Raw genomic sequence first — 25,750 nt, 5'->3', positions numbered from 1 at the left:
AATCTATTTTTAGTATATTTCGAATTAGTACATTTCGGACCAAAAAAAGTATTATATGGACATGAGTATGGAATTGGTGGGTTAAACTATTAAACAAGAGAAGAAACTATTTCAATACAGAATATACTTCTGAAAATGTTGATTTCATCCTAAATAAACTATCGTATTCAGATCTCAAATGGGCAATTGGCAGTGACTTGAAAATTATTTCTACGTTACTTGAAGTTATTTCTACGTTACTTGATCGGCAGAAAGGGTATACGAGATTTCTCGGTTTTCTTTCTGAATTGAACAGCTGAGACAGAAAACAACACTGCATTATAAATAAATGGCCCTTTAGGAAAACAGATCCTGGAGTTAAAACTATTCTAAAAAAAATCTTGTTGCTACAAAGGAACAATCCATGCAAAATTTACAAGAAGAAAGGTGGCAAAAAAAATTTTGAGGTTTAAAAAATGCTGCTATAAGGATTTGTAACTTTCAGCATATACTTAACAATAATTTAAACTATAAACGTAATTTATATGGATTTATGAAATAATGAATTAAATGAAATGTTAAAACTTCACGATTTTAAATGTTTTCTTCTAATATACAATCATTTTGTAAAAAATTCTTACTCGACAGAAATAAATGGATTTTATTTTAAGAATCAGCACGAAAAATAGCATAAAAATCAGTCTTCAACATTAAAGCAACTTTCAAATCTAATTAATAAATTACGGATTTATTAACATCCCTTTTCAAAAATACATTAAGAAAGACAGTTGAGTCGGTTTTTCAATATCCAATCCATGCAACATCAATGTAAGGATGAATAAAATTAGCCAATTTAATTGCATATAAAGCCCATGCGCCCGGCATGGGCTTTATATGAGCTTCTGAGGTTTGAGGATTTCCCTGAGAAACCTTCAAAGACAATTTTTATAATGAGTTGACAGCTTTAACCATTCGGATAGACAGGAGGAGCGTAGGATATAAATAAGTAAAATAATTTTATCAGCTAAATATCAGATTCATAACTCTAATTCCAATTTATGCAATCAGTGTCCCAGAAGAAAAAAATTATTTCACGCTTTTCTAAATATTCTTCAGTGGTGAAATCATAGGTAGAAACTTAAAGAAGACGAATAACTATTAACAATTAGTATTGAACTCAAACTGCAAACTTTTAAAACTGATATGCATACGTAATTCTTTGTTACAAAGAAGCGACTAAAAAGTAAGAAAAGATTATCCTCCTTAAAAGAAAAGAAAGCAATATCCAAAACAAACGCCTATGTATGTTTTAAAAAATACCTCATTGACTATAGACGAAAATAAAGTGTGTGTTTTTTCCCCCTCTCTCTACTTAAAACATCCACCAGTTCGTCATTTCCATGAATGAATAATCATTTAGTATGCGATAAAAATGAGAAAACCATTAACTTCAGATATTATTCAAATGGTGCGCCAACATAATTTATTCACAGGTACAAGGCCACAAGAATAAACAATCAGTCCGCGCATTTTCTACGATCGGCCAACAGGAAATACCAGCGACCGTGGTTTCCCCAAAACTTTATCGCATACTCTTTAATAAAGGCGTTATCCCTTACCTCCGTCAGAAAATTATGGACCTTGGGTAAGGCATAGAACGTATTTCATGTTACTGGCGTACAATAGTTACAAAATATTAATCATATGCGTGAATTTATTATTTTTACTAAATCTATCCTGTGATCACTGGATAGTTTTGGGGTAGTTAATCCCTGGTATGCAGTTAATGGTATCTGCAAATCGAATTTGGGTTTTGGACACGTTTTTATTAGCCGATTAAAATCAAAATTTGACAGAAAACAACAATAGTAATTACGAAATCGCATACCAAATTTGATATTTTTAAGTCATTGCGGTTTTGAGTTACCACATATACACGTTCTGAAAGTACAGACCAACAGATGGCCCACCCTGTTGAATTTGGCTAAAAATTTGATAGACGCCTACATTATAGGAGTTAATTATATTTATTGAATTTTATCCGTCTAGGTCTCTTTGTTTTGTAGTTATCGTGGTATCTTACATTCGAACATCCAGTCAAGATAGAATTCCTTCGAATGGATTTCGTTCAAAATTTGAATTGAAATCTACAAATTTGGTATAAAAATAATACACCAAATTTTATCTGTCCAGCTCAAAGCGTTTTTGAATTATCTTTGTATCATATATACATGCATAATGGCAAAAATGTGCTTTTCGAACTCGGGAGGTCTAAAACGTAAAGATTTGCCAAAATCTCGAGTTCGAATTTTTTGACATTTATAATTATTTCTCTATATTTCGTAGAAACAGTAATAAAAAGTCTAATGACTCTGAATAAAAATATTTCCGACTACTGGATGCCTTTATTAGTCCTGCTCAGTATGTACACTTTGTAAATAATTATCTCATGTTAAATGCAGAGAACGGTAAAATTCGATGAGACTGTAATATAAGAACTTTTTAATTAAAATATTTCTTTTGCAGCAGGGGGTGGGGGATAATATTTTCCAGATAATCTTCATAACCAACTGGCAGTTTTTTTTTCCTTTCGAAATTTTCTTTTTATCGTCACTGCTTTGAAATATTAAAATGACTAAATTTCTAAAATTTGTAGAGGAAAATCCTTGCTATAAAAAGAAATGTACCAGTTGGATTCATTTGCAAAAGAATTAAAAGACGTAAGAAATTAAGACTGTTAAAAAAATATGAAAGGTATAAGACTGCGACTGAAGAAAAAAATGAAAGGCATAAAATTGCAATGAATCGCATTTAATCAATATTAGAAAACAAAAAAATAATTCAAACTTCATTTTTGATGGGAATCTTAAAATCTCTATGAATAATAGAAATGCTGCTTTTGGTAATGAGATTCAAACTTTGGCGGAAATTGAAAAATAAAGTTTTCAGAGGGTATTTTTAATTCGAATAAGATTATATTGTTCTTTATGTTGTACAATGGAATTGAGATGTAGGATCTGTTCAATTAATGCGCAAAAAAAAAAAAAAAAAAACATGAATAGAAACAATTATTTAATTCAGTATTGGTGGATAAAGAAACAAATTTTTTTCTCAGTTTTTATTTTTTATTATTATTTATTTATTTTAGAAAGTGGAGTGGCGTTTTGTATTAGAGCAGACTATCCTGAATTTCGACTGTTAGTCTCAGATTAAAAACGCCTCCCGAATATGAATTACATACCTCAAATTGTCCTGAAGTTTTGTTATAAAATTGGATTCTCTGAAAAATCGATTAACGATTAAGTAATTTCAAAAAATTAGATAAAATAGTTGATCTTAAATCAAAAGCACAGTGACTATCTACATTCCTTTGTGACTTTTGCTACACATATGAAGTAATCCGGCAACTGATATTAATTGATATAGACCCGGTTTTCGACTTTCTGTATTTAGTAGATAAATATTTCAGAAATTAAAAAAAAAAATGTCTCATATATATCTTAATGAATTCGATGCCCTGTGCTGTCTCGTTTTACACAGAGTTGGCCGTAAAATAACTTTCCCTGTTTGGAGGCTTCTACAGCTAAAACGAATGAACAAAATGAAACCAAATTTCATATACAGACAGTGGAAGGCATGGGAAGATAAATTCCGTAGAAAAAAAAAATTAGTACTAAAAGTTGCCGATAGGGGAAATATTGGTACTGCTGTTACGTACGAACGAGAAAATGTGCATATGGAGATGGATTATGTAAAATTCCAAGTGCGTGCATGACAGAAGCGTCATGCATTCCTTGTAAAAAGGAAAGAGCAAACGACCTGTTAGCAGCTCGTTCTTGACTATTGATGTGTTCGTGATTGACTGTTGATGTTTGCTTAATATAGGACCTACCTTATTATCATGCTTTATTGGTAAAACTGTTCTATACTAGTGTAATGCCGTGACTGCTCTTAAGCAAACCTGCATGTTTTGAAACAAAACATAATACAGGCTGTTATGAACATCAAAACTGACAGTTTACACGCAGCAGTGGAGAACGTCATACACCGTATGCAATATGTTGTACACAGGGAAGGTCAGAATGTTGAAAATGTTGCACGGCGTCCAGGGGACCCTAAGGTTGATGAATAAAAGATCATTTTTTGTGAGTTTCATGAATTCATTCATAACTGTACTCCCATAGAGCCAGTATTTTCCCTGTCGTAACTTTTGGTATTCCATTTTTTTTCTGTGGAATTCTTTTTTCCATGGCTTTCACAATCTGTATATGAAATGTGGTTTCATTTCGTTCATTCGTTTTAGCTGCAGATGCCGATTTTATGGCCACCCTGTACTTAATAATCTATAGTTCATATTTAGAAAAATAAACTAAATAATGTTTTTTTTTTTTTTTAAATTTCTGTAGAAATCTCCTTTCCAGCTTTTGCGCAGGATAATGTCTCCTTCATATGACTAAAGCAGATGATTCAGCCTGAAGGGAAAATAGTCAAGCTAACAACAAACTGTTCTTTCTATGATCCTTTAAACGCCCAACCTTTTATTACTTATTTCATTTTCTCTGATATTTTTTATTACTTTTTTCATTCTTCTCTCAGCTAGTCAACAGGATTATGCGCTAAGTTCGAAAAATCTTACTAGCAGTCTTACATAATTCATTTTTAAATGTAATGCCATGTATGCTTCATGGTTTGTAGACATATATATAATTCATTACAAAATTGAATTGTGTATTCTTAGACAGAGATATTAATATTTTGTCATTTTAGTGAGTCTAAAATATATTTAAAACTTTTAAAATTTTCAAGGAAATTTACGGCTATTTTCAAGTGGAAAACAATTTTTAAAAGAAATCTGCGCATATTGATATTGACCGTAGTCAGTTAAAGACAATGTTTATCTAGAATATAATCTGATTTTGCTCACAGCAAAAAACCCGATTCCCTCACTAAAGAGCTTTCTTTCTTTTCTTTTGATTAACACCTTCAAGGACAATACTCTTTCATCTGTCTTTTGTAACATATTGCGCGTCTACCTGTAAAGAACCGACTTATCTATCTGAAAGAACTAATTCAGATATGAAGAGAATTTTTTGATCATATAGGAATTTGTCTCATGGTCTCCAATCCAAATCTTTGCAACAAATAAAAATATTTACAATCTAAATTAATACGCAAGTATGTTTGTATGCAATTATTTTTGGAGCAAAGGATTGCTTTTGCCCGTTGTCCCATGCCCGTTTTAAAATAACAATTAAAAAATATGTAGCAGATATGGAGAGAGGAAACAATAACGTAAATTGTTTCTGTTCTTTTCGGAACAAAATCAATCCTGAAATTTGATATCACTCGCTTAAAAATATCCGAAATGCTCTCCAAGTTTGATTGATTTCGGAATTACTTATGGTTAAACCATTTAACTGAAGACTGGTTTAGAGCATTTAGAGATTTCAAACATGATAACAATTTTTTATATTTTTATTATTAGTTTTTAAGTGAATTTTTGGAACTAGAGAGTAATTCTTAAATCTAACGAAACAATTTCCAATTTGTATATTTTCTTTCATTTTTGGCTTTAAAAGACAGTAGTAAAGAATAAGTAAGCTTGGATTATTTTGTTCCACAGGTTTAATGGAATCAAAAAACCGATTTAGACTAGGAAAATTCAGAATTATCTCTTCAATTTTAAACGATTATGAAATAAATTAAACATAAAAGAAAACCTATTTATATCAAGGAAATATAAAAAATTAATCAAATATCAATTTCGATGGAATAATATTGATGTTAAATCAATCATTTGAATCTATATGTAAATAATTTCCCTTTGTTTTCTATAGTTATGTCTTAGTCAGTGATCAATGTCATATATTTTTTAAAAATTAAATGGAAGATGTTTCATATCATATTAATATTTCGATTTCAGTTGATCTCCAAACTTCCATCATACATTAACTATTTAAGATTTCATCTGAAGCTTCACCGAGGCATGGAAATTTGTGAATATTTTATTAATAAACAACGGCACATATACATCCATAATATAAGCGAATGGTTATATTATGGCTATGTATCTGAATAGCATTTGATACAACTAGCTTCCTCATTTAGAATGCGAGGGAAAAAATCAACGTAACATCGGACTTCATACTATAAATAAATCGATTAGAGCATATTTTTATTTATCGAACTTCCTGAATAATCAGCAAAAAAGAAAGAGAGAGAGAATTAATAACTGAACTAAATGAAAAGAGCCAGGAATAAATTATTTCGAAAATAAACATTTTAAGCACGTACATAATAAATAATAAAAATGTTGCTGTGATGAAAGATGGCGTGGATAGAATAGCAAATTATTAATGGGATATTTACGACTACTTTTTTGGATAGGATAGAATTTATTTCGTTATAAGTTCGGATCACCAAACAGAATGAAAGAAACCATAACATTTAAAAAAAAAAAATTGTCTTTTTTCATTTAAAAAATAAATAAATAAAGAGAGCTGCTATCCTGCTTCCCTGCAGATACCGCCCTCCTTTAGGTACTAATTGATTCAATTTGAGAAATACTTATAATAAAATTTATTTGATCCATAACCGAGGAGGTGAGTTATTTCAATACCCCAGCTCTTCTTTTAAACGTCTTTGTTTTATTACGTAAACTTGAAGAAAGATGAGCTTGTATGTATGTTCCACTCGTCTAACATCTACCGCCGTTGAGTGTGGTTTCCGCTTTAGCGTTTGACCGTGAATTGTGTTGCTTTGTGGGGTATCCGTTACATATTTTTTATTAGTTTGTTTGCTTGTTTAATCTTTTCTTAAGTCTTTCTTTCTTTCTTGTTTAGTCTTTTGCTTGTTTAATCCTTTCTTTTCATTCTTGTTGACTTCTATTGAGGAAGAGTTTCAGACCAATTGACGCAGACTTTTCTGAGTCGGCTAGGGCAATGATTAATACTACAGAAAGTGACTTCAGAGGCGATGAAGGAGCATGTGCATTGCCAGATTACTAGAGTGGTAATGAAAGTGTTTCTGAACAAGATACATTTGATAAAGAATAAATGACAACTGATGTTGTAGTAGAAGCAGAGACAAGTGAAGAAGAAACTGATAAAAGTGATGAGATTGTAGACGATGAGGAACCCTCCCCCCTCCCAAATGACATTTCTAAAAGCTACTAAGGAAAAAAAAAATTCAAATGACCTGCAAATCTACCATAATTTTCGAGCAAGAACAAAACAGCATAACATAATATTATATCTCATCTCCCGGGCATCATCGGACCTATACAATTGTTAGGCACACATTGTTTTCACCGTACTGCATTGGAATTTTTATTTACTGCTGAAATATTGAAGGAGATATTACTATATAAGGTATCGGACTCTCCGGCACTGACAAAAAAATTCATCAAATTAACGCAGTCAGAGCTTCGTTCAGTCGCTACATCTCTCACACAAACAGAAACACAACGGGAGATAACTGATTCACTGTCCTAAAACATGCATTTGAGCTACTAAAGAGGGGTCTAATATATGTAGGAACTATGAATAGGAACAAACCAGAAATCCCGAAAGAGTTCCTTTCTTCAGACATTCCTTCTTCCAAAAATGACAGATAGATTTCAAAAATAAATAAAAAAAATGAGGAAATGCGTTAGAAATGTATCGTTTGTGGCCTTACGCTTGGGAAATCAGGGGATTTTATCCCACAAAATTCAAAATTTAGTTAGCATTGCCACTGCCAAACAGAGCTGCACTTTTCCAATATTACTGCACTTACAAGTTTCCAACGGAAAATTTAATGCCAAACGGCGTTTGGGAAATCAGGGAATTTTATCCCACAAAATTTTAAATTTAGTTAGCATTGCCACTGCCAAACCGCACTGCATGCGATCTGCAACAAGTATGATTATAAAGAAGTACTTGAAATTGCCATTCTGTAACATATTTTTACCTCGAATTGCGCCAGGTTGTTGATGCAATGAAGGTAACATTGAAAGCACCGTTGTTTAATTTTTTGAAACAGTCCTTGCAACATTTTTTCGTGGCACCTCTCGTGGCAATGTTAACTAAGTTTGCAATTTGGTAGAATAAAATCCCTTGATTTTCCAAGCGTAAGGCCACAAACGATACATTTCTTTCGCACTCCTTCTTTGCTTTTTATTCATTTTCAAAACCCATCAATCATTTTTGAGACACTCGTTACATTGATAGGTTATATTTATATGACCTATCAATGCATTTTTATCTTGATTTCTTGTCATGCAGTGCCTCGCACCAATGAACATAGAACATTTAGTTCCTTCAACAGTTTATTTGTATTTTAAAAGGTGTTAAGTGAAAACAACAACAACTGTATTATGTTCAATGAACTGTAAAAATTTAGCTTCTTTTTATGGTACTGAAATAATTATCAGTCCTTTCAAATTCAGCAGCATTTTATTTTGATTTGCTAAACTGTTAACTTTCATTCATTACGAAAAGCTTTTCACTTTCCAGTATATACCGTAGTTCCTCGCTGAAAATCAGGTTAAACTCTCACGATGGAGTTGATTTCAGCTCAAAGTCAATAACTAACGTCTTTTATTGTTAATCTGTTCTGAAGATAAATTCAAAACAAATTAATAAATAATTAGCAATATTGTAAAAGTTTAAAATATATGTTAACAATCTGAAGGAAATTGGAAAAACTATCTTGTGATTATTATTGATAAATAATATACTTAATAATTCATTTTCCCATGATCTACAATCGACAACGATGAATCAATATTCTGCGCCATTAAAAATAATTCTTTATACAGCAAAGGAAACTATTTTCTAGATAAAACAAAATCCTTCATTAAAATTTGACAAATTTTTTACGATATAATTTATTTCCCTCAAAGCAAAAGAATTAGCATGTAACAAGAATAGGGTAATTTTTTGAATAATACCTAAATATCGTTGAATTACAATAATTAAATCACATCGAGTGATTTTTTGCTCTTGTGCGAAATCATAGAACATTTTATGCTGGAAAACAATATAAATTTTTAAATTAGATCTGATGTACAACAAACAAGCCATATTATTTCTTTAACTTGCCTAGTTTTATGTTTATTAAAGATGGAATTTTGTAATTACTTTTCACTCACCTTACGTTTGCACTTGCGTGTTCCCGATAATATTTTGTTTTCATATTTTTAGAACTTAATTATCAATCAACCCATTTATTGAATTAAATTTCGATTCCATACAAGAAATTATCACCTAATGGTGAATTAGAAAACTGATTTCAAGATTTCTTGACATCTAAGCGCATTCTTTCACCAAATATAAATTTTATTTCAAGATAAAATATTACGTTCGAATAACTAACCAGAGAAGCAACATCAGCTAACCACAATAACAATACTGATATGGGCAAAATGCGTATGGATTGGAGAAATTAATCTTCGAATTCTAATTACTAACTAAAAATTTAACTATTCTAATAACTTTGTTAGTTTTTTAACTAAACATAACTAACAAAATGAAATAATTTCACTGAGTCTATTTAATAAATTCGCATATAGTGGAAGAAAATCCCCCTAAAAATATTTAAAAAAGGATTTCCTCCAGTAGAAATAATTTCACTTCTATTTCTTATCACGGTTTTTTTTAAAGTAAATTAAGAATACATTTTCTGCTCAACATAAAAATTAATGAATTTCCTAACGCTTTAGCCTTAAATTACCAAATGTTTTGTTATTTTGGAGAAATAATGGTAATTAGAATTTTGAATAACATAACACAACAATGGCTTAATACTGATTTTTTAAAAATTTTCTTTTAATTCATCTACAATTTAGTTCAATTTTTTTTTTCATCAGTCCCTGAAAAAAATATCTTCAAAATAGATTTGTACACAGATTGAACTTTTAAATGCAAAGATTTAACTGCATTTTTTTTTAGAAAATCTTTTTCGAAATAATGAAACAAACCAAAAATAAATGAAGAAAGAAAAAGATTTTCTGATTTTTAGATACAATTGTCCAGCGGTATGAAAATTCAGTCCGTTATGGTCAATTGAAATACAATTGATTTATCATTATTATTCGAACTATTAAAATTATTCAAATTAAAGACAAAAAGCCTAGTTTTATTTTTTAAACCGACAAAAAAAGCAAATTTTTTTAAGGGGACAATGGACTTTGAAAACGTAAAATTTTATTTTTATTGTTTCCTTACTAAAATATATGTTTATATTCAATTAAAATTTTATTATAAGATATATTACTTAATAAAAGGAATATTTCAAAGTCATAGAGAATAAAAGCATATTTTAATTACTTTCCTCAAAATGATATTGTAATTAGATTTAAACATCTTTGAAATGTTCGAGGTGTTTTAATTTTTGACGAAATTAGATAGAATTGATAAGAAAGATTTCTTTTAAACATTTAAAAAAATAGGGTATGCACTTTACATTTAGAATTTTTTTAGATAGTTAAAAGTCAATTTTAATTCCAAAAAAACATAAAATTCTTATGGAAACTCAGTAAGTGTGCATAAAAATATTTCTAAAAAATTAGCATTTAATTGGAATTACAAAATCATACTTTTATTCCAAATAAATTTATATTGGATAATAAGGCAAAAATAATGGAAAATATTAAAAATTGTGTTGCCTGGAATATTTTGAAATTTTAAAAACTCATATACCTTTTAATTTTTAAATAATAATAATAATATTTTATTTTAAAAAGAAATTTGACGTATTTATATTTTAGTACATATGCATAAAAAAGTTCATATTTCTAAGTGAATAATTCCTCAAAATGTCTAATAGAATCCACCGTCCCCTTAAATCAACCATAGCGGCAGTGACAACCTCATTACATTAACTGACAAATAAATTTAAAATATTTCTTAAAAAAATCTTGGTTTTTGGAAATAAGTGCAAATTTCTAAAAACAACTATTTTTTTTCACCGAAGAAGCATGTGAAAATAAATATATCAGAAAAAAATAAAGTAAGAAATAATTTTTAATATAATCTTATGCGTTTCCTGTGATGGACAAATCAAAAACTGCATTTTAAATTTATTGATATCTTTCTGTAATTAAATACTGTTCATAAACACACCACGCATTTTATGGATTGAAAAATTCAGGAATTACAAAAGTTTTTTTTTATCCTTTTAAAGAATGTAACTTTTATGACTAAGTACTATCTCAGGTCATTGTACAATATTCCTTGCCAAAGTTTTTTCTTTTAAGTTCTAAGCCTTTATTGTTCTTTATAAAAGTATTTTGTAAATTCAATATTTATTACAGGATAAATTATGTCCAATGCTTTTCTTTTGCAACCTCTTTTATTTGGTTAGGGCATCGGTGGCCTTGTGGTAAGGTCTCGGATTCTAAGGTCTCGGAAGGTAAGGTCTCGGATTCACGTTAAATCCATTGGGGCTAAACGTCCTCCGCTTGTGTGGTGTGAAAGTTTAGAGAGGGGGTGCCATATCAGGTGTCATCCTCGTCATCTGACCGCGGTTCAAAATTATGAGGTACGTCACAAAATAACTCTAGTGTTGCTTTAAAGACGAGTTTAAAGCAACACTAGGGCTAGTTTTTCATTTTAGTTAATATAACTAAACTGAAATGAAACTTATGTTTTGTTTTAGAAAATGCATTCATCTGACCTCTCCCATAAAAGCTATAACAAACATTCTATAACAGTTATAGCGTAAGTAATGAAAAATATTGGTTACCTTGAAAAAAGCAAACAAACAGAAAAAAAGATTAACAAAAAAAAAATAAGTGACGCTAAGAAAGAAGCGAACTCAAGCCTCAATGGATCATTAATGACAGAAGCGGAAGAAAAATGATTTGTACGCAAACAATTTAAACTCAGATTGATGTGATGCCTGAATGCGGAAATGCATTCTTATTACACCCTCTACCTTTGGCGCAATTCTATTTCTTCTCATTACTTACGTCCATTTCCAGGCAAAAATAACATTTGATATTATTTAAAAATTAAAAAGCATTCCTCGTCATTTAAGTACAAAATACAAAAAATAGATTTAATTCATGTTGCCGATGGCCACAGCAAGTATTTGAATACTAATTTTTTAGGAAATTAAGTTTTGTTTGTAAATATTTTTTTTTCTCTTTGCAATTTATCTTCAAAATCAAAAACAAAAAAAATTGGTTCATTCAAATTTTCGTAAATAAACAGTTTACGAAAATTGATAATGGAAGTATGGTTTTACAAGAGATTTGATCTAAATAAATATTCAAAATAAATAATATTGATAAAATATAATAAAATTATAATTTGAATAATTTTATTTTGATAAAATATAATTATTAATCCGGTCCCTGTATTTTTTTAGAAGCAAATGATGGATTTTGTAATAATTATTTTACAAAATAAGCGTTTTATACTTGCTTCAACTGCCGCTGTTTTGATATTATTGTATATAATTAAAAATTAAGAATTGTAGAATTAGTGAATAAAATATTTTGATGATGTGAATAATTATAATTTTTATTCATCATCATTTATAATCATCATCACATATTTATACATCATCTCAATGTCAAATTTACACTTATTTTACCATTTAAAAATAAAATTATAAGTCAATTATTATATGAATGTATACTTATTTTGAATAAAAATAAGCAACTATATTAATTAAAACAATCTGTAAATTATTTATTAAATTTGAAATAATTAAAAACCGCATTCAGCTTTGAACTTCAAGGATTACTGAGTGAGGGCTTTGATGACCACTTATTGATGGCGATATCTAACTAGTATATAAACTATAAGTTCTCATATGGCTATTATGCTTTTATAATTTAATGAATGAACACCTTAAAGGTATCTCATTCCTAACTCATGTCACGATTGTTAGTGCGAAATCATTAGTTGTTCAAACTCTCTCAACAAAACCTTCCTCATATCTTCAATACACTCCTTAGTCTATCTCAAATTCAAAAAAGAATATAAAAAGGAATATTTGTGGCATCATTGCGATATCTTTTGCAGAAAAGCTAGACGTAACAGCCGAATTTGAAACTAAACCCAAGATAGTAAAACAATAAATAATTTTAACTACGAAAAAGGAGAAGAAACCAAATTTAAAAAAATCTATTTACATTTTAGTTTCCAGTGATGAAGACAATACCAAACTAATTAAAAACTCGATTTAACCAAATCATCATAACATGACAACTGCAATGTATTCATACTATTTAAATTAATCAAAACATCCGAAACAGAATTCAAACAAAATTGCCAAAACCTGGAAAAAATTATTTCGTTTAAAGAAAAACAAGATATCAGCAGGAATCACATTTTTGAAGAAATCAAACTAGTGGGGTCGTTAAGGGATTCAGTAAAAAGTCCGAATTAGTGTAACAGTTTTTATAAGTTACGTTACACGCAGACAATTTACATACAAAAATTTAGAGTAATTTTTATATATATAAGAGCATGGATCAAACATGCGGCACATGCCATCGCTAGATTTGAACTGAGTCATGGTGTCACAAGACTTCAGAGGGCGCTGTCTCTGAAGCCATCATAGTCAATTATGGTTAGTATAACAAGAGCGACTACAAACTAACTGAAGACTTTAAATGTTTGCTACCTGATTCACATATCTCTGAAGAAACGTTTCATCAAAATTACAGATATTTTCAAGTGCAAATGTGTGAAAACTTGCTGATACGCTTTTACTCATTACTATGGGAAGTGGAGAAAGTTTTTCCAAATGAAAAATTATTTGAAACTAGCTGCCTTCGGCGATCAATTTTGGCGAAAATTTTTGCTGTGCTTAATTTCAGTTAAATCTGGTCCATAACAAAGTGTAATGATTACCTCAAAAAATATTTTTAAGCATCAAACTGTAATAGTCATTAGCACCGTATTATTTAAATAATATAAATTAAATGTTTTGTGCCTATGATTAGAAATCTTTAAGCAAAAGTTTAACTTTGTTAGGATTAGGATTAACTGCTTTACAATGCTGCAAATGCTTAGAAAAGTTATTAAATTGATAAAATATTTCTTTTTATTTCCGTCGAGCTGACTATAATGATTTTAATAAAAGTAATTGGTTTTTTTTTTTAATTTACTGAAGTTTTTAAGGCTAGACTCCCGATTATAATATCTGATTGCAATACAAGACAATTATTAAAAATAAAATAAATAGTTACTTATTCCAAAAAAATTTCTACTTAACTGATAAATCGCAGAGAAACGTTTTCATTTACTGTTTTTCAGTCAAAGAACACATTTCCGATCGTTTGAAACAAGTGTTTTTGTTATTATTATCATTTCTCTTCATGCGTCTCAAATGCCCCAGTAAGAAAGAAGGGGGGAGGGGGGAAGTAAAACAAGTAGCACTTTCACTGACAGTAAGGGAAGGAAAAACTGTCGTGTTGAGATTGATAACAGCTCAGTTGCACGAAACTTCTGCTTTAGAATAATTTAATGCAATGATAACTCTAACGAGCTAAAATAGAAGTTGACGAAGCGTGACTAAACGCGAGTTCATATATTTTGCACTCGATTCAGAAATTTTGTTCTAAACATTCGAAATTTTTTTGTAAAACGGCTAATATATTAGTATTTTAATTTATTCATTATATTTAATCAGAATTTAAGATTATATTTATTACAGCTGAGACAACAGTCTATTAATATTAAATTAAAAAATAAGGCCCACAACAGAATTTGAACCTGTTTGCATATATTTCAAAAATATGGTTAGAATTGAATCTTACCTTTACTCTTAAAGGCCATTTAAAAAAAAAGGCTTGATTGAAAAAGTTTAGAAAAGAAACTCTATTTCTAATGAATTCAACCCCTATTCCATACCAAAGTTCATTAAGCATAGAAAAATATTATTAAAAAAATGGCGAAACGAAACATTACTTTTGATTTTGTTAACACATGAAGTTGAATAAAATATTCCATAAATTTAAATGAATTTTCAGTTTTCAGGCTCCGTAAAGAAGGACCTAAAATATTTTATACTCTTTGAAATTTAATTGATTCCTTGTTTATTTTCTTTTTTTATAATATTTATATAAGTTAATCGATACATTCGTCTTAATATACATATAAAACTTGATTTGAAGAAGCAATCTTTCAGTTCTTCATCACTTATTATTCTTCAAACTTTCAAACAAAATAATCCAATTTTTAGGTTTTGTCAAGATGTCTTTATGACAAATGGCAAACGAATGGCAAAAACGAATGGCAAACCGAATAAGAAGGCAGAAAGCAAGAAAGAGATAGACCGTGAGATAATATTCGGACCTCATATAGTTGTAGAAAAGAATTTGCCGACTCAGTGTTTTGGAAAATGAATAACGAGAGCAACTCAAAAGTTACAATGAAAACGGATTTAAAATTATTTTTAGAATGTAGCTAATTCGAAATAATTACATACATATACTGAATTATTCTGAGAGAATAATTCCAGTTTAATAATACTATTTTATTTATTTTCAAAATGTATCTTTTAAATATACAAAAATACATTTCATTTAAACTAAGTGTCCAAAAATACAATCTTCAACTAAATGACATTAACTATCACTTCCTACGGCTTTTATGTGAGCATTAGTTACTATTATATTCATTAAATCGCTATCATTTTAGATTGCGTGCAATCTAAAATGATAATGAACATGATATTTCATCATGAAACAGTTAGATGTATAATACCCCAAATAAATAGACAGATCTCTTATAGACCTCACCCATTGCTCCACATTTCTTGATAAAACGTTTTCATGTCCTTCTGCACTGATAAATAAGATGGAACCAATATTCTTCAATCGATACAAGATCTAATGAAGCTCAGAAAATGTTGCTTTCACGATAACATTTGCTTAAATTCGGTGTTGCTGATAGATATTTGCAAAAATCTTTTTTAAATTAAAGGATATCGTAATTTAGAGGCATTGTATAAACGATAAAATGTTATTTGCAGGTACAGAACGCCGGTTCTCATCTGACCGCCGTGTTCCGATTTTCAAAATTCTTGACTTTTTGACCATCTTGGATGAAGTGGAAATAGGCATAATGCCTAAGGATACTATATATTTTGTAGTTTAAAATAAGAATTTATTATTTTTTATTTCATTTTTTAAAAAATTATTCATAAATATGATTCTTGACAATATTTTCCATTGATTTGCATAGATTCAAATCGTTTCGAAGGTTTTTATAAATATTTGATTGTTTTTAAAAACTGTGAAATGACAGGTTTTATTTTTGGATAATGTTATTTACAGGTATATTGTACCTTTCGGAAAAATTGTTAGAGTTAACTTTAATTTTTCCTCTTTAGAAGTAACTAAAAGGCACTTGAAACAAATTATTTATATCTTTTTAAATTTAAAAGACTTGAAAGTATTGGAAAGTGAGGTGTAAATCAGTATAGGGATTATTTTATAAAAATCTGAAAAATAACTAGATTAAAAAAAAAAGAACGAAACCGAATAAATATTGAATTTTACAGACATTACTTAAAAAATGATAAAATAAAATTTGTAATAAGAATTAAGACACCTGTCTCCGAGGAGCAAGGATGCTCCCACTGGCTGGCTAGGATGGAGCCAATGAATTTCAAGACTTCGTGCCAACACTTCACAGATTAGGCCACCAGGACAGGATACGAAACGACATGGAGTAAGTGAGATTTCCTTTTTACTTTATCATATATGAAGAGAAAGAAAGTACTGTAATCGTCAAAAAATACGAACTCGAGATCCACGTTTCAAACCTGCCTGAGTCAAAAACTTATTTTTGGAAGTACGCTTGTCTATACACACAATAACTCAAAACCGCTTTGAACAAAATTTGGTATGTGATCTTTAGATCAAATTTGTAGGTTTCTATCAACTGTGAGCGAAATCGATTTAACACTTTTATCACGGCAATGGCGCTCCTTTGTCCCACCCTCTGAGCTAAGAGTCTGTGTCGCTCTCTCTTATATATAATAATAGCTGCAATATATATAAACGCTGCAATAATATAGAGACCTTGAGTAGAAGACGAGTTATCTCATCCCTCGCGCATAGCGAATATTCCTGGAAGGCGAGTTATCTCATCCCTCGAGCATTGAGAATATTCCTGGAAGACTATTTATCTTGCCCCTCGAGATGCAAGTGTTAAGGAAGTTTGTCTGTCCGAACGCGAGTGATCCCGCTAACTACAAAACGTAAAGAGCTAGATTGTACACAATTTTAACATCTAAATTAAAGATTCATATCAAATTTCGACCTAATTTGTCAAGGGCTTGACCATCTGTCTGTCTGTAAATTTGTATAAATGTAAATGTGATAATCCAGAAACAATTCAACTTAAATAAATGAAATATAGTAAGCGATTTTATTAAAATCGTGTTTCTGAATCAAATTTTGTTTTCAGTAGGTGAAAAAAAGGCACTCAAAGTTTTGGGTTTGGGATTCTAGAGAGGATCATTTTCCTGTAATGATCTGTACGCATATGTGTACATATCCGTCCAATCAATCACCACAGCAGGGATTAGAAAGTAATTAGTTAAAGTTTGCTTAACGTTGCAATTGATGGCAAGAATATTCGGCGACCGGATGTAGCGAGAAAATATTTTGATAGTGTGTCACTTACGCTCAGTCGCATTTGCGCTCACTCATTAACTAGCGTTATTTGCGCTTAAGCATTAAAATGGTTGCCATATTATAAAGTTTATCTTTATATATAGGGTTTGACGCATTGACAATGAACACAAGGGCCGGCGACCTGGCCTAGGGTTGCGCGTCTTTCTCGTAATCTGGGCGTCCTGGGTTCGAGTCCTGGTTTAGGCATGTTTGTTCTCTACCCTGTGTTCTATCTGTGAGGTGCGTGAATGAAACCCCTGTAAAAAGGGGTTGCGCAAGCGAATGTATGTGTTACGATCTGTGGGTGAGTGAATGAAATGTGTGAATAATGTCCGCCCCCCGTAAAAAAAGGGTTATGACGCATGAGTAGCTAAGACCACTCTTGGCCCTAGTTGGCGCTAGTGAAAACAGGAAGTGCTCTCTCGGCTTAAAATCGCTGACTTCGTCAGCGGGGCTTGTCCATTCTCACACTGGCAATGATTGATCATCTTGTGTCGTTGTTTCTTATAGCGCCATAAGAAACAACGACACAAGATGATCAATCATTGCCAGTGTGAGAATGACACTCCAATTCTCTCGGAAAAATGCTGATGGCAGTACTAGTAGTGGTTGCTCTTTTGAAATGAACGACTAATATCACATTTTATCTATTAATATCAATAATAAGTAAGAGAATTCAAGCGGGAGAATTTTGTTACTAAAAGTTTATTAAAAAGGAATATGTCTATAACTTCATAGTACCGAACATATTTATAAAACTTTATAATTTTGATTTGCATAATACTAATTTAATTTAATAAATTGAAATATAATTTTCTGATTTAATCTATATTTTGCAAAATTTAATTTTTATAACTTACTTGGTTTATTTCACAAGATTATTAACAAATTGATATTATTAACAAATTATATTTTGATTTATTAACAAACAAAATATACAAAAATTGTTTTAAATTCAAGTTTAACTGGATATCTATAATATAATATCTAGTTCTTTCACTTATTTCCAAAATTCATCAGCATTACGACTGTCTTCTAGTGTATATTACATAAATTTCGCATTTAACACATTTTTGAAATGTTGTCTATCATATACTCGTAATACTTGGATATTAAAAGGGAAAAAAAATCAGTCATTTTTATTTATAAGAAAAACTTCCTTTAAAAAAGTGGCGTATAAAAATAAGATATATTTAAAATAGATATTCACAAATAGATTCTATTTAAAAATAGATATTCACAAGCGGATATGAGAGTTAAACTAATTTATACATTTTTTTTTCTTTAAACAGATAACCATATATTCGTCTTTTTCCTTTGCTTGTTAATTTTTAATTATTTATATAAATTCTCAGTTTGCATAAAATATCTGATTTTAAATTATATATATGTCAGATTAAATCAGATTTCTCTCTTCCATTGTAATATATTCGGTGATGTTAGTCTGAACTATCAATAATTATTTTATTGTTAATTATTCCGTATATTGATGATAATTTAACATAGTGCATTTAGAAATATAAAAAAAAAGTTGTTTCATTTTCCGATGAAAACTGTATTTTCCAAATTATAAAAACTGTTATATAATTATTCAATCTACATTATGATTTCTATACTGGAAATATTTTTTGCAATCGAAATATTTATTGACTACCTTAAGATAGATATTTTTAAAAACATGAATAGTATTTAAATTTATAATTTGCAAATTCATAGCTATCAAATATTCATATTCACTTTGAAAAAGAGGAGACATTTTCTCTTAATATATTTTTAAGACTGATTCATCAGTCTGACAAACTCTCCTTTTAATTTTTGCAATATATTTCTTGATGTCGATTTTAGCTTAATCCGGCTTACAAAAATGAATAATTTTGGAGAGAATACTGCTGTTTTCAAACATTCTTTACACTTTTCAGATTTTTCGTTAAAGCAGCGGCATCTAATTACATCCTTAAGGCTACAACGATATTGTCGATATTGATGTCTACTATACATAAATAATGGCTTTACTTTTGATGTTACGAAAACTTTAATAATATTATTCATATTTGAAATCATATCAAAGCAACGTAGGAAAAAAAAAAAAAAAAAAGACAGACACACTGAAAACAAATCAATAGTTAAAATTTCAAACATATTTCTTGCGTTTATAAGGGGCTGAATTAGTTTTACCTTGGAAAAAAGATGATAATTCGAAGATAAATAATCTTCAACCATCAATCATCTCTTATCAGAACGAGAAACAGACATTCTATATAATTCTGCTCGCCAAGTTTTCCTGCCAAAGTTAATCAAGCTCCAATAAACCTACAAAGTGAGAGCAAATAGCACTAGTTAATGAGTGAGCAACAGTAATAAATCCCAATACTATATAGGGGAACTTGCATTCACTCATTAACTAGGGTATTAGGACCTACCCGTACATGACATTTCCATACGGGTCATAAAAGTCCAATAAATCATCCGCAGATCATTGATAAGAGGAATTCAGATGCGATTAGTTAAGGTTTGCTAAACGTATTAGCTGTTGGCGAGAAAATGTATTGATATTTTAACTAAGATTTTGATGCTTAAACATAAGGAAAATGCTTTTATCTTAAAATTAGCAAACTATATCAAGAATATCTGGAGGTCATTGCAACTCTTTACATCAATCATTCACAGTCAAAATATGACAAAAAAGAAAATCAATGAAATAAATCTAAAATGGTAAAATTCGATTCTAAAAAATACATCTGAACGTAACTGTTGCCGCCACAGACGATTTTAATGGGTTAAGATAATTGGATTATTTAAATATATATTTCAGTTAATTAATAACACATAAATCAGTAACAGTATTTAACAGCGGATAAATTTCTGATTTAAAGATATCTATATCTTTAGTCATCAAATAAATTATTCATATACATATAAAATAATAAAGAGATATAAAAATGCGCCAAATTTCATACTTGAACAAATTTAACGATTATTTATATATGAAAATTTTATCTTTTCATATATATATATAAATGGAAGATCTTGATTAAAAAAACGCATATGATATCCATGATTTTATTTAACAAATTAGAGACATATACAGATTGATAAAACAATAAAATTAATTGATTTTTTAAATTTTAATTTGTGTTAGAAATAACATTATTTTTTAGCGTTAATATTTTTCTGTTATCACTAAAAAGACAAAATAAAATTGATTTTAAAAAAAATTAAAACTTCGAAAAAATCGCTCTGATTTTCTTTCTTCTTCCTCCAAAATATATCTGTCCTAAATTTAATAACTACGCCTAACAGTTCATTAGGTAAAACGGACAGACAGACGCAATCATAGACACACATTCATCTTCATTCGTATTAGAAAATCTTACTTTGTGAATTAAAATTCTTAAATTAATTTTTGAATATTCGGTATTTTAATTTTTGAAATTACATATATGATTTTCACCGAAAGATTTGGATTTTCCTGTGTGATTTTAAAGCATCTCTTTTTGTGTTTTATCTTAAAGACGATTACTTAAATTCTTAAAACTGATTTTGTTTTATTTTTTGGTAATTGAAAATCAAAACATTTCATTAGAACCTAACAAGTAAAAAGGGAATAAAAATAATGAAAAAGCATTTTTCTCTAGTTTTAAACTTTTCTAATATTTAATGCTTATTTGTGTTTTGTAACATTTGCACAGTATCGATAATTATTTTGGAATATTTAATCGTATGACTTCCCTTGTCTTTCAAGGCATTGTTATAAATTCAGGTAATTTTGAAACATTACATTATCTTGATTTTCCATTGATGCTTGACAATAAATGCATGAAAAGCCTTAAAGAATGCTTATGATTAAAGAATACTTAAGCATTATGAATACTTATCAATCGTTGAAAGTATATTCATGTCAGGTTACATGCGTGTTCAAGTTGGTTGACTGATAGAGTATTCAAATATGTTGCTGTCGATTAAATGACAAATCGTAGTAAAGATTGATTAGTCAAGAAAACAACAAAGAAAAATATTCCTCAAGTTAAAAAAAGAAAAAAGATAGTGATTAAATCTGAATGATAAGAAATAATAGCGTAAAAAACGGGGGAATATTGGAGAAATGTCCTTTCTTTGCATAAAAGTGAAAACAAACTTAAAACTTAATATTTAATATATAATAAATTATATATTAATTAAATTATCTATAAATAATTTCTTATTAATTATTTGTATTTATTTCTGATTAATAATTTATAATTTCTCATTATGATTTTTTAAAATAATTCTTTATATTCTTTTTATTTTCGAATGATAAGTTTTTTATTAAGCATGAAAGCACTTCCGTTCAATTTTCATAAGTTTAACTGAGCCTAACATATTTGACCATTTTAAAATCTTAGTTACCAATTAAAAAGTAGAACGTGGCGCTGAATGTATTCTTATTCTTGGGTATACAACCTGATATCCTTTTCTTGTGTACTTTCATAATTTATACAGTTAAATAAATAGATGTGTGCGAAACAGTCTCGTCTCTCAGTGATGTGAGTAACGTTCTCTATGCGAAGGAGTTAAATCTCACCAAACTTGAAAATTACCAATCTTAATTTTATACATTTGCTTAGATGAATTCATATACGTAATTTAAATTCAAGTTTCCGGATTACGCCGAACAGAATAAGGATAATATGTCATTTATTAAAATAATTAATTTTCATGATAACGAAACACACTTATTTTTTTTTTCTCTATATCTTTATTTTTTTTTTCACACGTATTTTGAAATTCCTAAAATCAGTTTCTTTCAATAGAAATCGAATTTTGTTCTCTTATCTCATTCACAAAGTTTACAATAATTCAGAAATGAAAACTGCACAATTTTGACAGAACTGAAAATTTTACAAATACATACCAAGTTTGTAGTCTTAAGGAAAAGACAAAAAAATTATATATATAACGAAAGGAACAAAGTTTTTGGTAAGCAATAACTGAGATCACATGGCTAAAACTGGAATATCTTTTCTTAGAATTAAAAGCAAACTCGCATTTCTATTTCAAACGATCATTTTTTTTTCTCTCCTTAAAACGAACCTTTTTATTGCATTTCACAAGAGCAAGATTTTCTATGAAAGAGGAATGTAGATTTTTGAGAAATATGCAATTCGTAGAATAGGTGATATTTAAAAAAGAAAGGAAATTCATTATAATAAACAAAGGGAGCATCATAATAAACAAAGTGAGAACAGAGCTATTTTTAATAAATTTGTTCAAGTGTATCAAGCGTGAAAGAATAGTCACATCAAATATTTCAACCAGTTATAACTGAAAACACTTAATAAAAATAGCCATAAAATATAAATCAGTTCATGGCCCACTTTCAAAAAGGAAAGCAGCCTTCTGTATTGATCATTTTCTTTTTAAATTAGACTGTTTATAAACAATGCGTATCTAGAATGACACGATCACTGGAAGGTTCCCTGTGACAAGCTATAACTGCAATGGGTATTCCAGCTGTAACATGACCATAGGTGAACTTCATGGTTGGCGATTTAAACAGTTCTATTATTCGGTCCGAAATGCGGAATAATCATCTACCATGTCAAATAACCGGCTGCCCTACTATGACCAGCTGGTCAATTAAACCAGAGGTAGTATTTGATTGAAATAAAAAGAATTCTTACTTTGATCTGGCGAGGATCCATCTTAACAAGATATTCGTAAACTTGACCTTATAACATCTGAAGATTGTTTGATTTCAGGAAGGTGGCATTGCAGGGAAGTCCAATGATCTGTTTATGCCAGCAGCAGACGACTTTCATTTAGCACTCCTGAATGAGGCGAAAAAGTCGTCTGCCGTAGCGTGGAGCAGGGCAACGATAAATGGGACGCATGCGCATTCAGTCAAAGCGTGCCTGATGTGTCACGTGACAAAGGACTCCTCCAGCCGTTCTGCTCATTGTTCGACCCCTACCTCTCTTACGTTCCTCCCTCCCAATGTGGGTGGAGGGAAAAAACATGAGGAGTATTCGGTTGTCCATGGTCGATGATGGTTCAGGAAACATCATTTTCGTGCTAACAGGGAACGGTTTTCATTAAAAAGAGGAAAGCAAATCCAGTCAAGGGTTGGTTGAAGTCTAAGTTTGCGTCGGAAGGTTCTAACTAATTTAACTCACGTGCTGAGTCAGAACACACGTCTGTTGTATCACATTGCATAGGAAGGTTTATAAGTTGTTTCTGAGGTAATGTGTTTCTAAAATGAACCAGTTTCTAAATATGAATTGAAAAATCGGTCTAAAAATCTATATAAAGAAGTTGCAGCGATTCTATTAATTCCTTTTCATGATATTTCTTGATTTATAGCATTTATGATTTCAACAGTCAATTAAAGCATTTCAATATATAAAATTTGAATGTTTAGAAATAATTTGCCACAAATTATACCGTAAAGTTATGTTTTGATATTTTCTAAAATGTCCTTAGATAAATATATAAGTTTCAAGAGAAATACACCAAAAATCATGGTGTAATAAAAATTAATTTAAATAAATTGCTTAATATCAAATTTTAATACTTACTAAATTTTTAGGTTGTATTGTATATATATATATATACATTACGACCATTTATTTAAAAATTAAATTAAAATGGAAACTCAAAAGCTATAAAAATAATAAATGCCAGTAAGTTTACATAATACGCCCATTTTTCGATTAAAAAATAAGCTTTCATTACAAAAATCTTTACATACGAAACATTTTTCTTTTTCAATTTACATTCTATACAAAAAAAAAAAAAAAAAAAAAAACAGAAATAAAAGATTCTGTCGCAAACAATATTACATCTCTCTAATCACGCTGGAAAGGGAGGGGGACACCAGATATAGTAGCAATGCATAGAGTGGCAATGTGTGTGTGTGTGTGTGTGTGAGTGAGTGCGGGTTGTGTGTATGTGAGTGCGTGCGTGCGTGTGTGAGAGAGTGAGTGCGCACGTGTATGTGTGTGTGTGTATATAATTCTGACTACCCGCACTGTTTATTTTATCATTTTCTTTTATTTTGAATCAATTAAAAATTGAAAAGATAGTATATGAATGAAATTTAAATAATCACACGTTGAAAAATGATAAAATAATAAAGGATGGAATTTTTAGAAACAAAAATCATCGATCAAGCTGATATAAATTAAATAGATGAGTTTTTTTAAAAAAAAAAAATAATCCGCTTCTATATTTTCTGCGTATCAAAATTTTCAGCTCAGCTTGATGCTAAAAAATACTCTGTTCTTCACATAGTATCAAAATAAATAGATAAAAGCTTCAATTAATTCTTACATTTTTATATTTTGCTTGATATGATTTTCAGTATTCGTACTCAAAACCAATTGAAGCTTACAAAGGTGTTATCACCTTTTATCCCGTTATTGGAAATGTACAGTTAATATGACTCTTCTTCTAAGATTGAGAATTTTCAACCTATTAGGTAGTGCAATTTAAAAAATAATAATAAAATTATAACAATGGAATTTCCAACTATAAAATAGTAGGTAAGGCATAATAAAATTAAATTTTTAAAAAGAAGCAACTATACAAAATATAACTTAAGACAACATCTAAGTGCGATTAAAATTACAGCAAGTTTCAAATAAGTAAATACCACACTATCTGTTCTTCAAGTACTGAAATACAGAAACTTATTTCCTGTTTTCATTTGTAGAAATAACCTTCATATATTTTAAAACAAATAATATAAGACAATAAAACATAATGTAATGGCACCGTTTGTTTATGAAAATACTAATATGTTACCATGTTTTAAAGTGATAAAATAAAAATCATTGCAATATTAAGCATTAAAATAATTAGCCAATTCCTAAAATTTGAAAGAAAAAAAAAACGTTTGCTTTAAAAAAGGTATTAAAAATTTTAAGTTTTCAAAGATAAAAACTAAAAAAAAAAAAAAAAAAAGGAAAGATTTGATTCAACTTAAAAGCAAAGGCCAATAAATATAAATTATGCATAAAAATTTTTTTTAACATAACTAGTTGAAAACAGCCACAAAAGAAAATTCTAAGGAAAATCATTTTCAGGTTTTAATTATTATCCTGTTAACCATTATTCAGTTCGGTCACACGATAACTACTATGTTGCTATAAACGTCTCATATTTTCT

The 25,750-nt window shown here is 29.4% G+C and overlaps 1 protein-coding gene across 4 annotated transcripts in view; it reads right to left on the bottom strand.

The window, feature by feature from the left end:
* Positions 1 to 25,750, bottom strand: part of LOC129960184 (disheveled-associated activator of morphogenesis 1-like) — a 109,370-nt gene that overhangs the window by 63,971 nt on the left and 19,649 nt on the right. For 2 of the 4 annotated variants that reach the window (XM_056073395.1, XM_056073396.1), the window contains exon 1: positions 23,266 to 23,414. The exons of the other annotated variants lie outside the window; for them this stretch is intronic. In XM_056073395.1, coding sequence (XP_055929370.1) covers positions 23,266 to 23,286 — 21 coding nt within the window. In that variant the 5' untranslated portion in view covers positions 23,287 to 23,414. Of the gene's footprint in view, positions 1 to 23,265; positions 23,415 to 25,750 lie in introns of those variants that run through there. 4 annotated transcript variants of the gene reach the window in all.

Source organism: Argiope bruennichi, chromosome X2, assembly GCF_947563725.1.
Source record: "Argiope bruennichi chromosome X2, qqArgBrue1.1, whole genome shotgun sequence".
Lineage (NCBI taxonomy): Eukaryota > Metazoa > Arthropoda > Arachnida > Araneae > Araneidae > Argiope > Argiope bruennichi.
The sequence above is the reverse complement of the archived record's forward strand: the minus strand, read 5'-3'. Positions and strand labels throughout refer to the sequence as shown.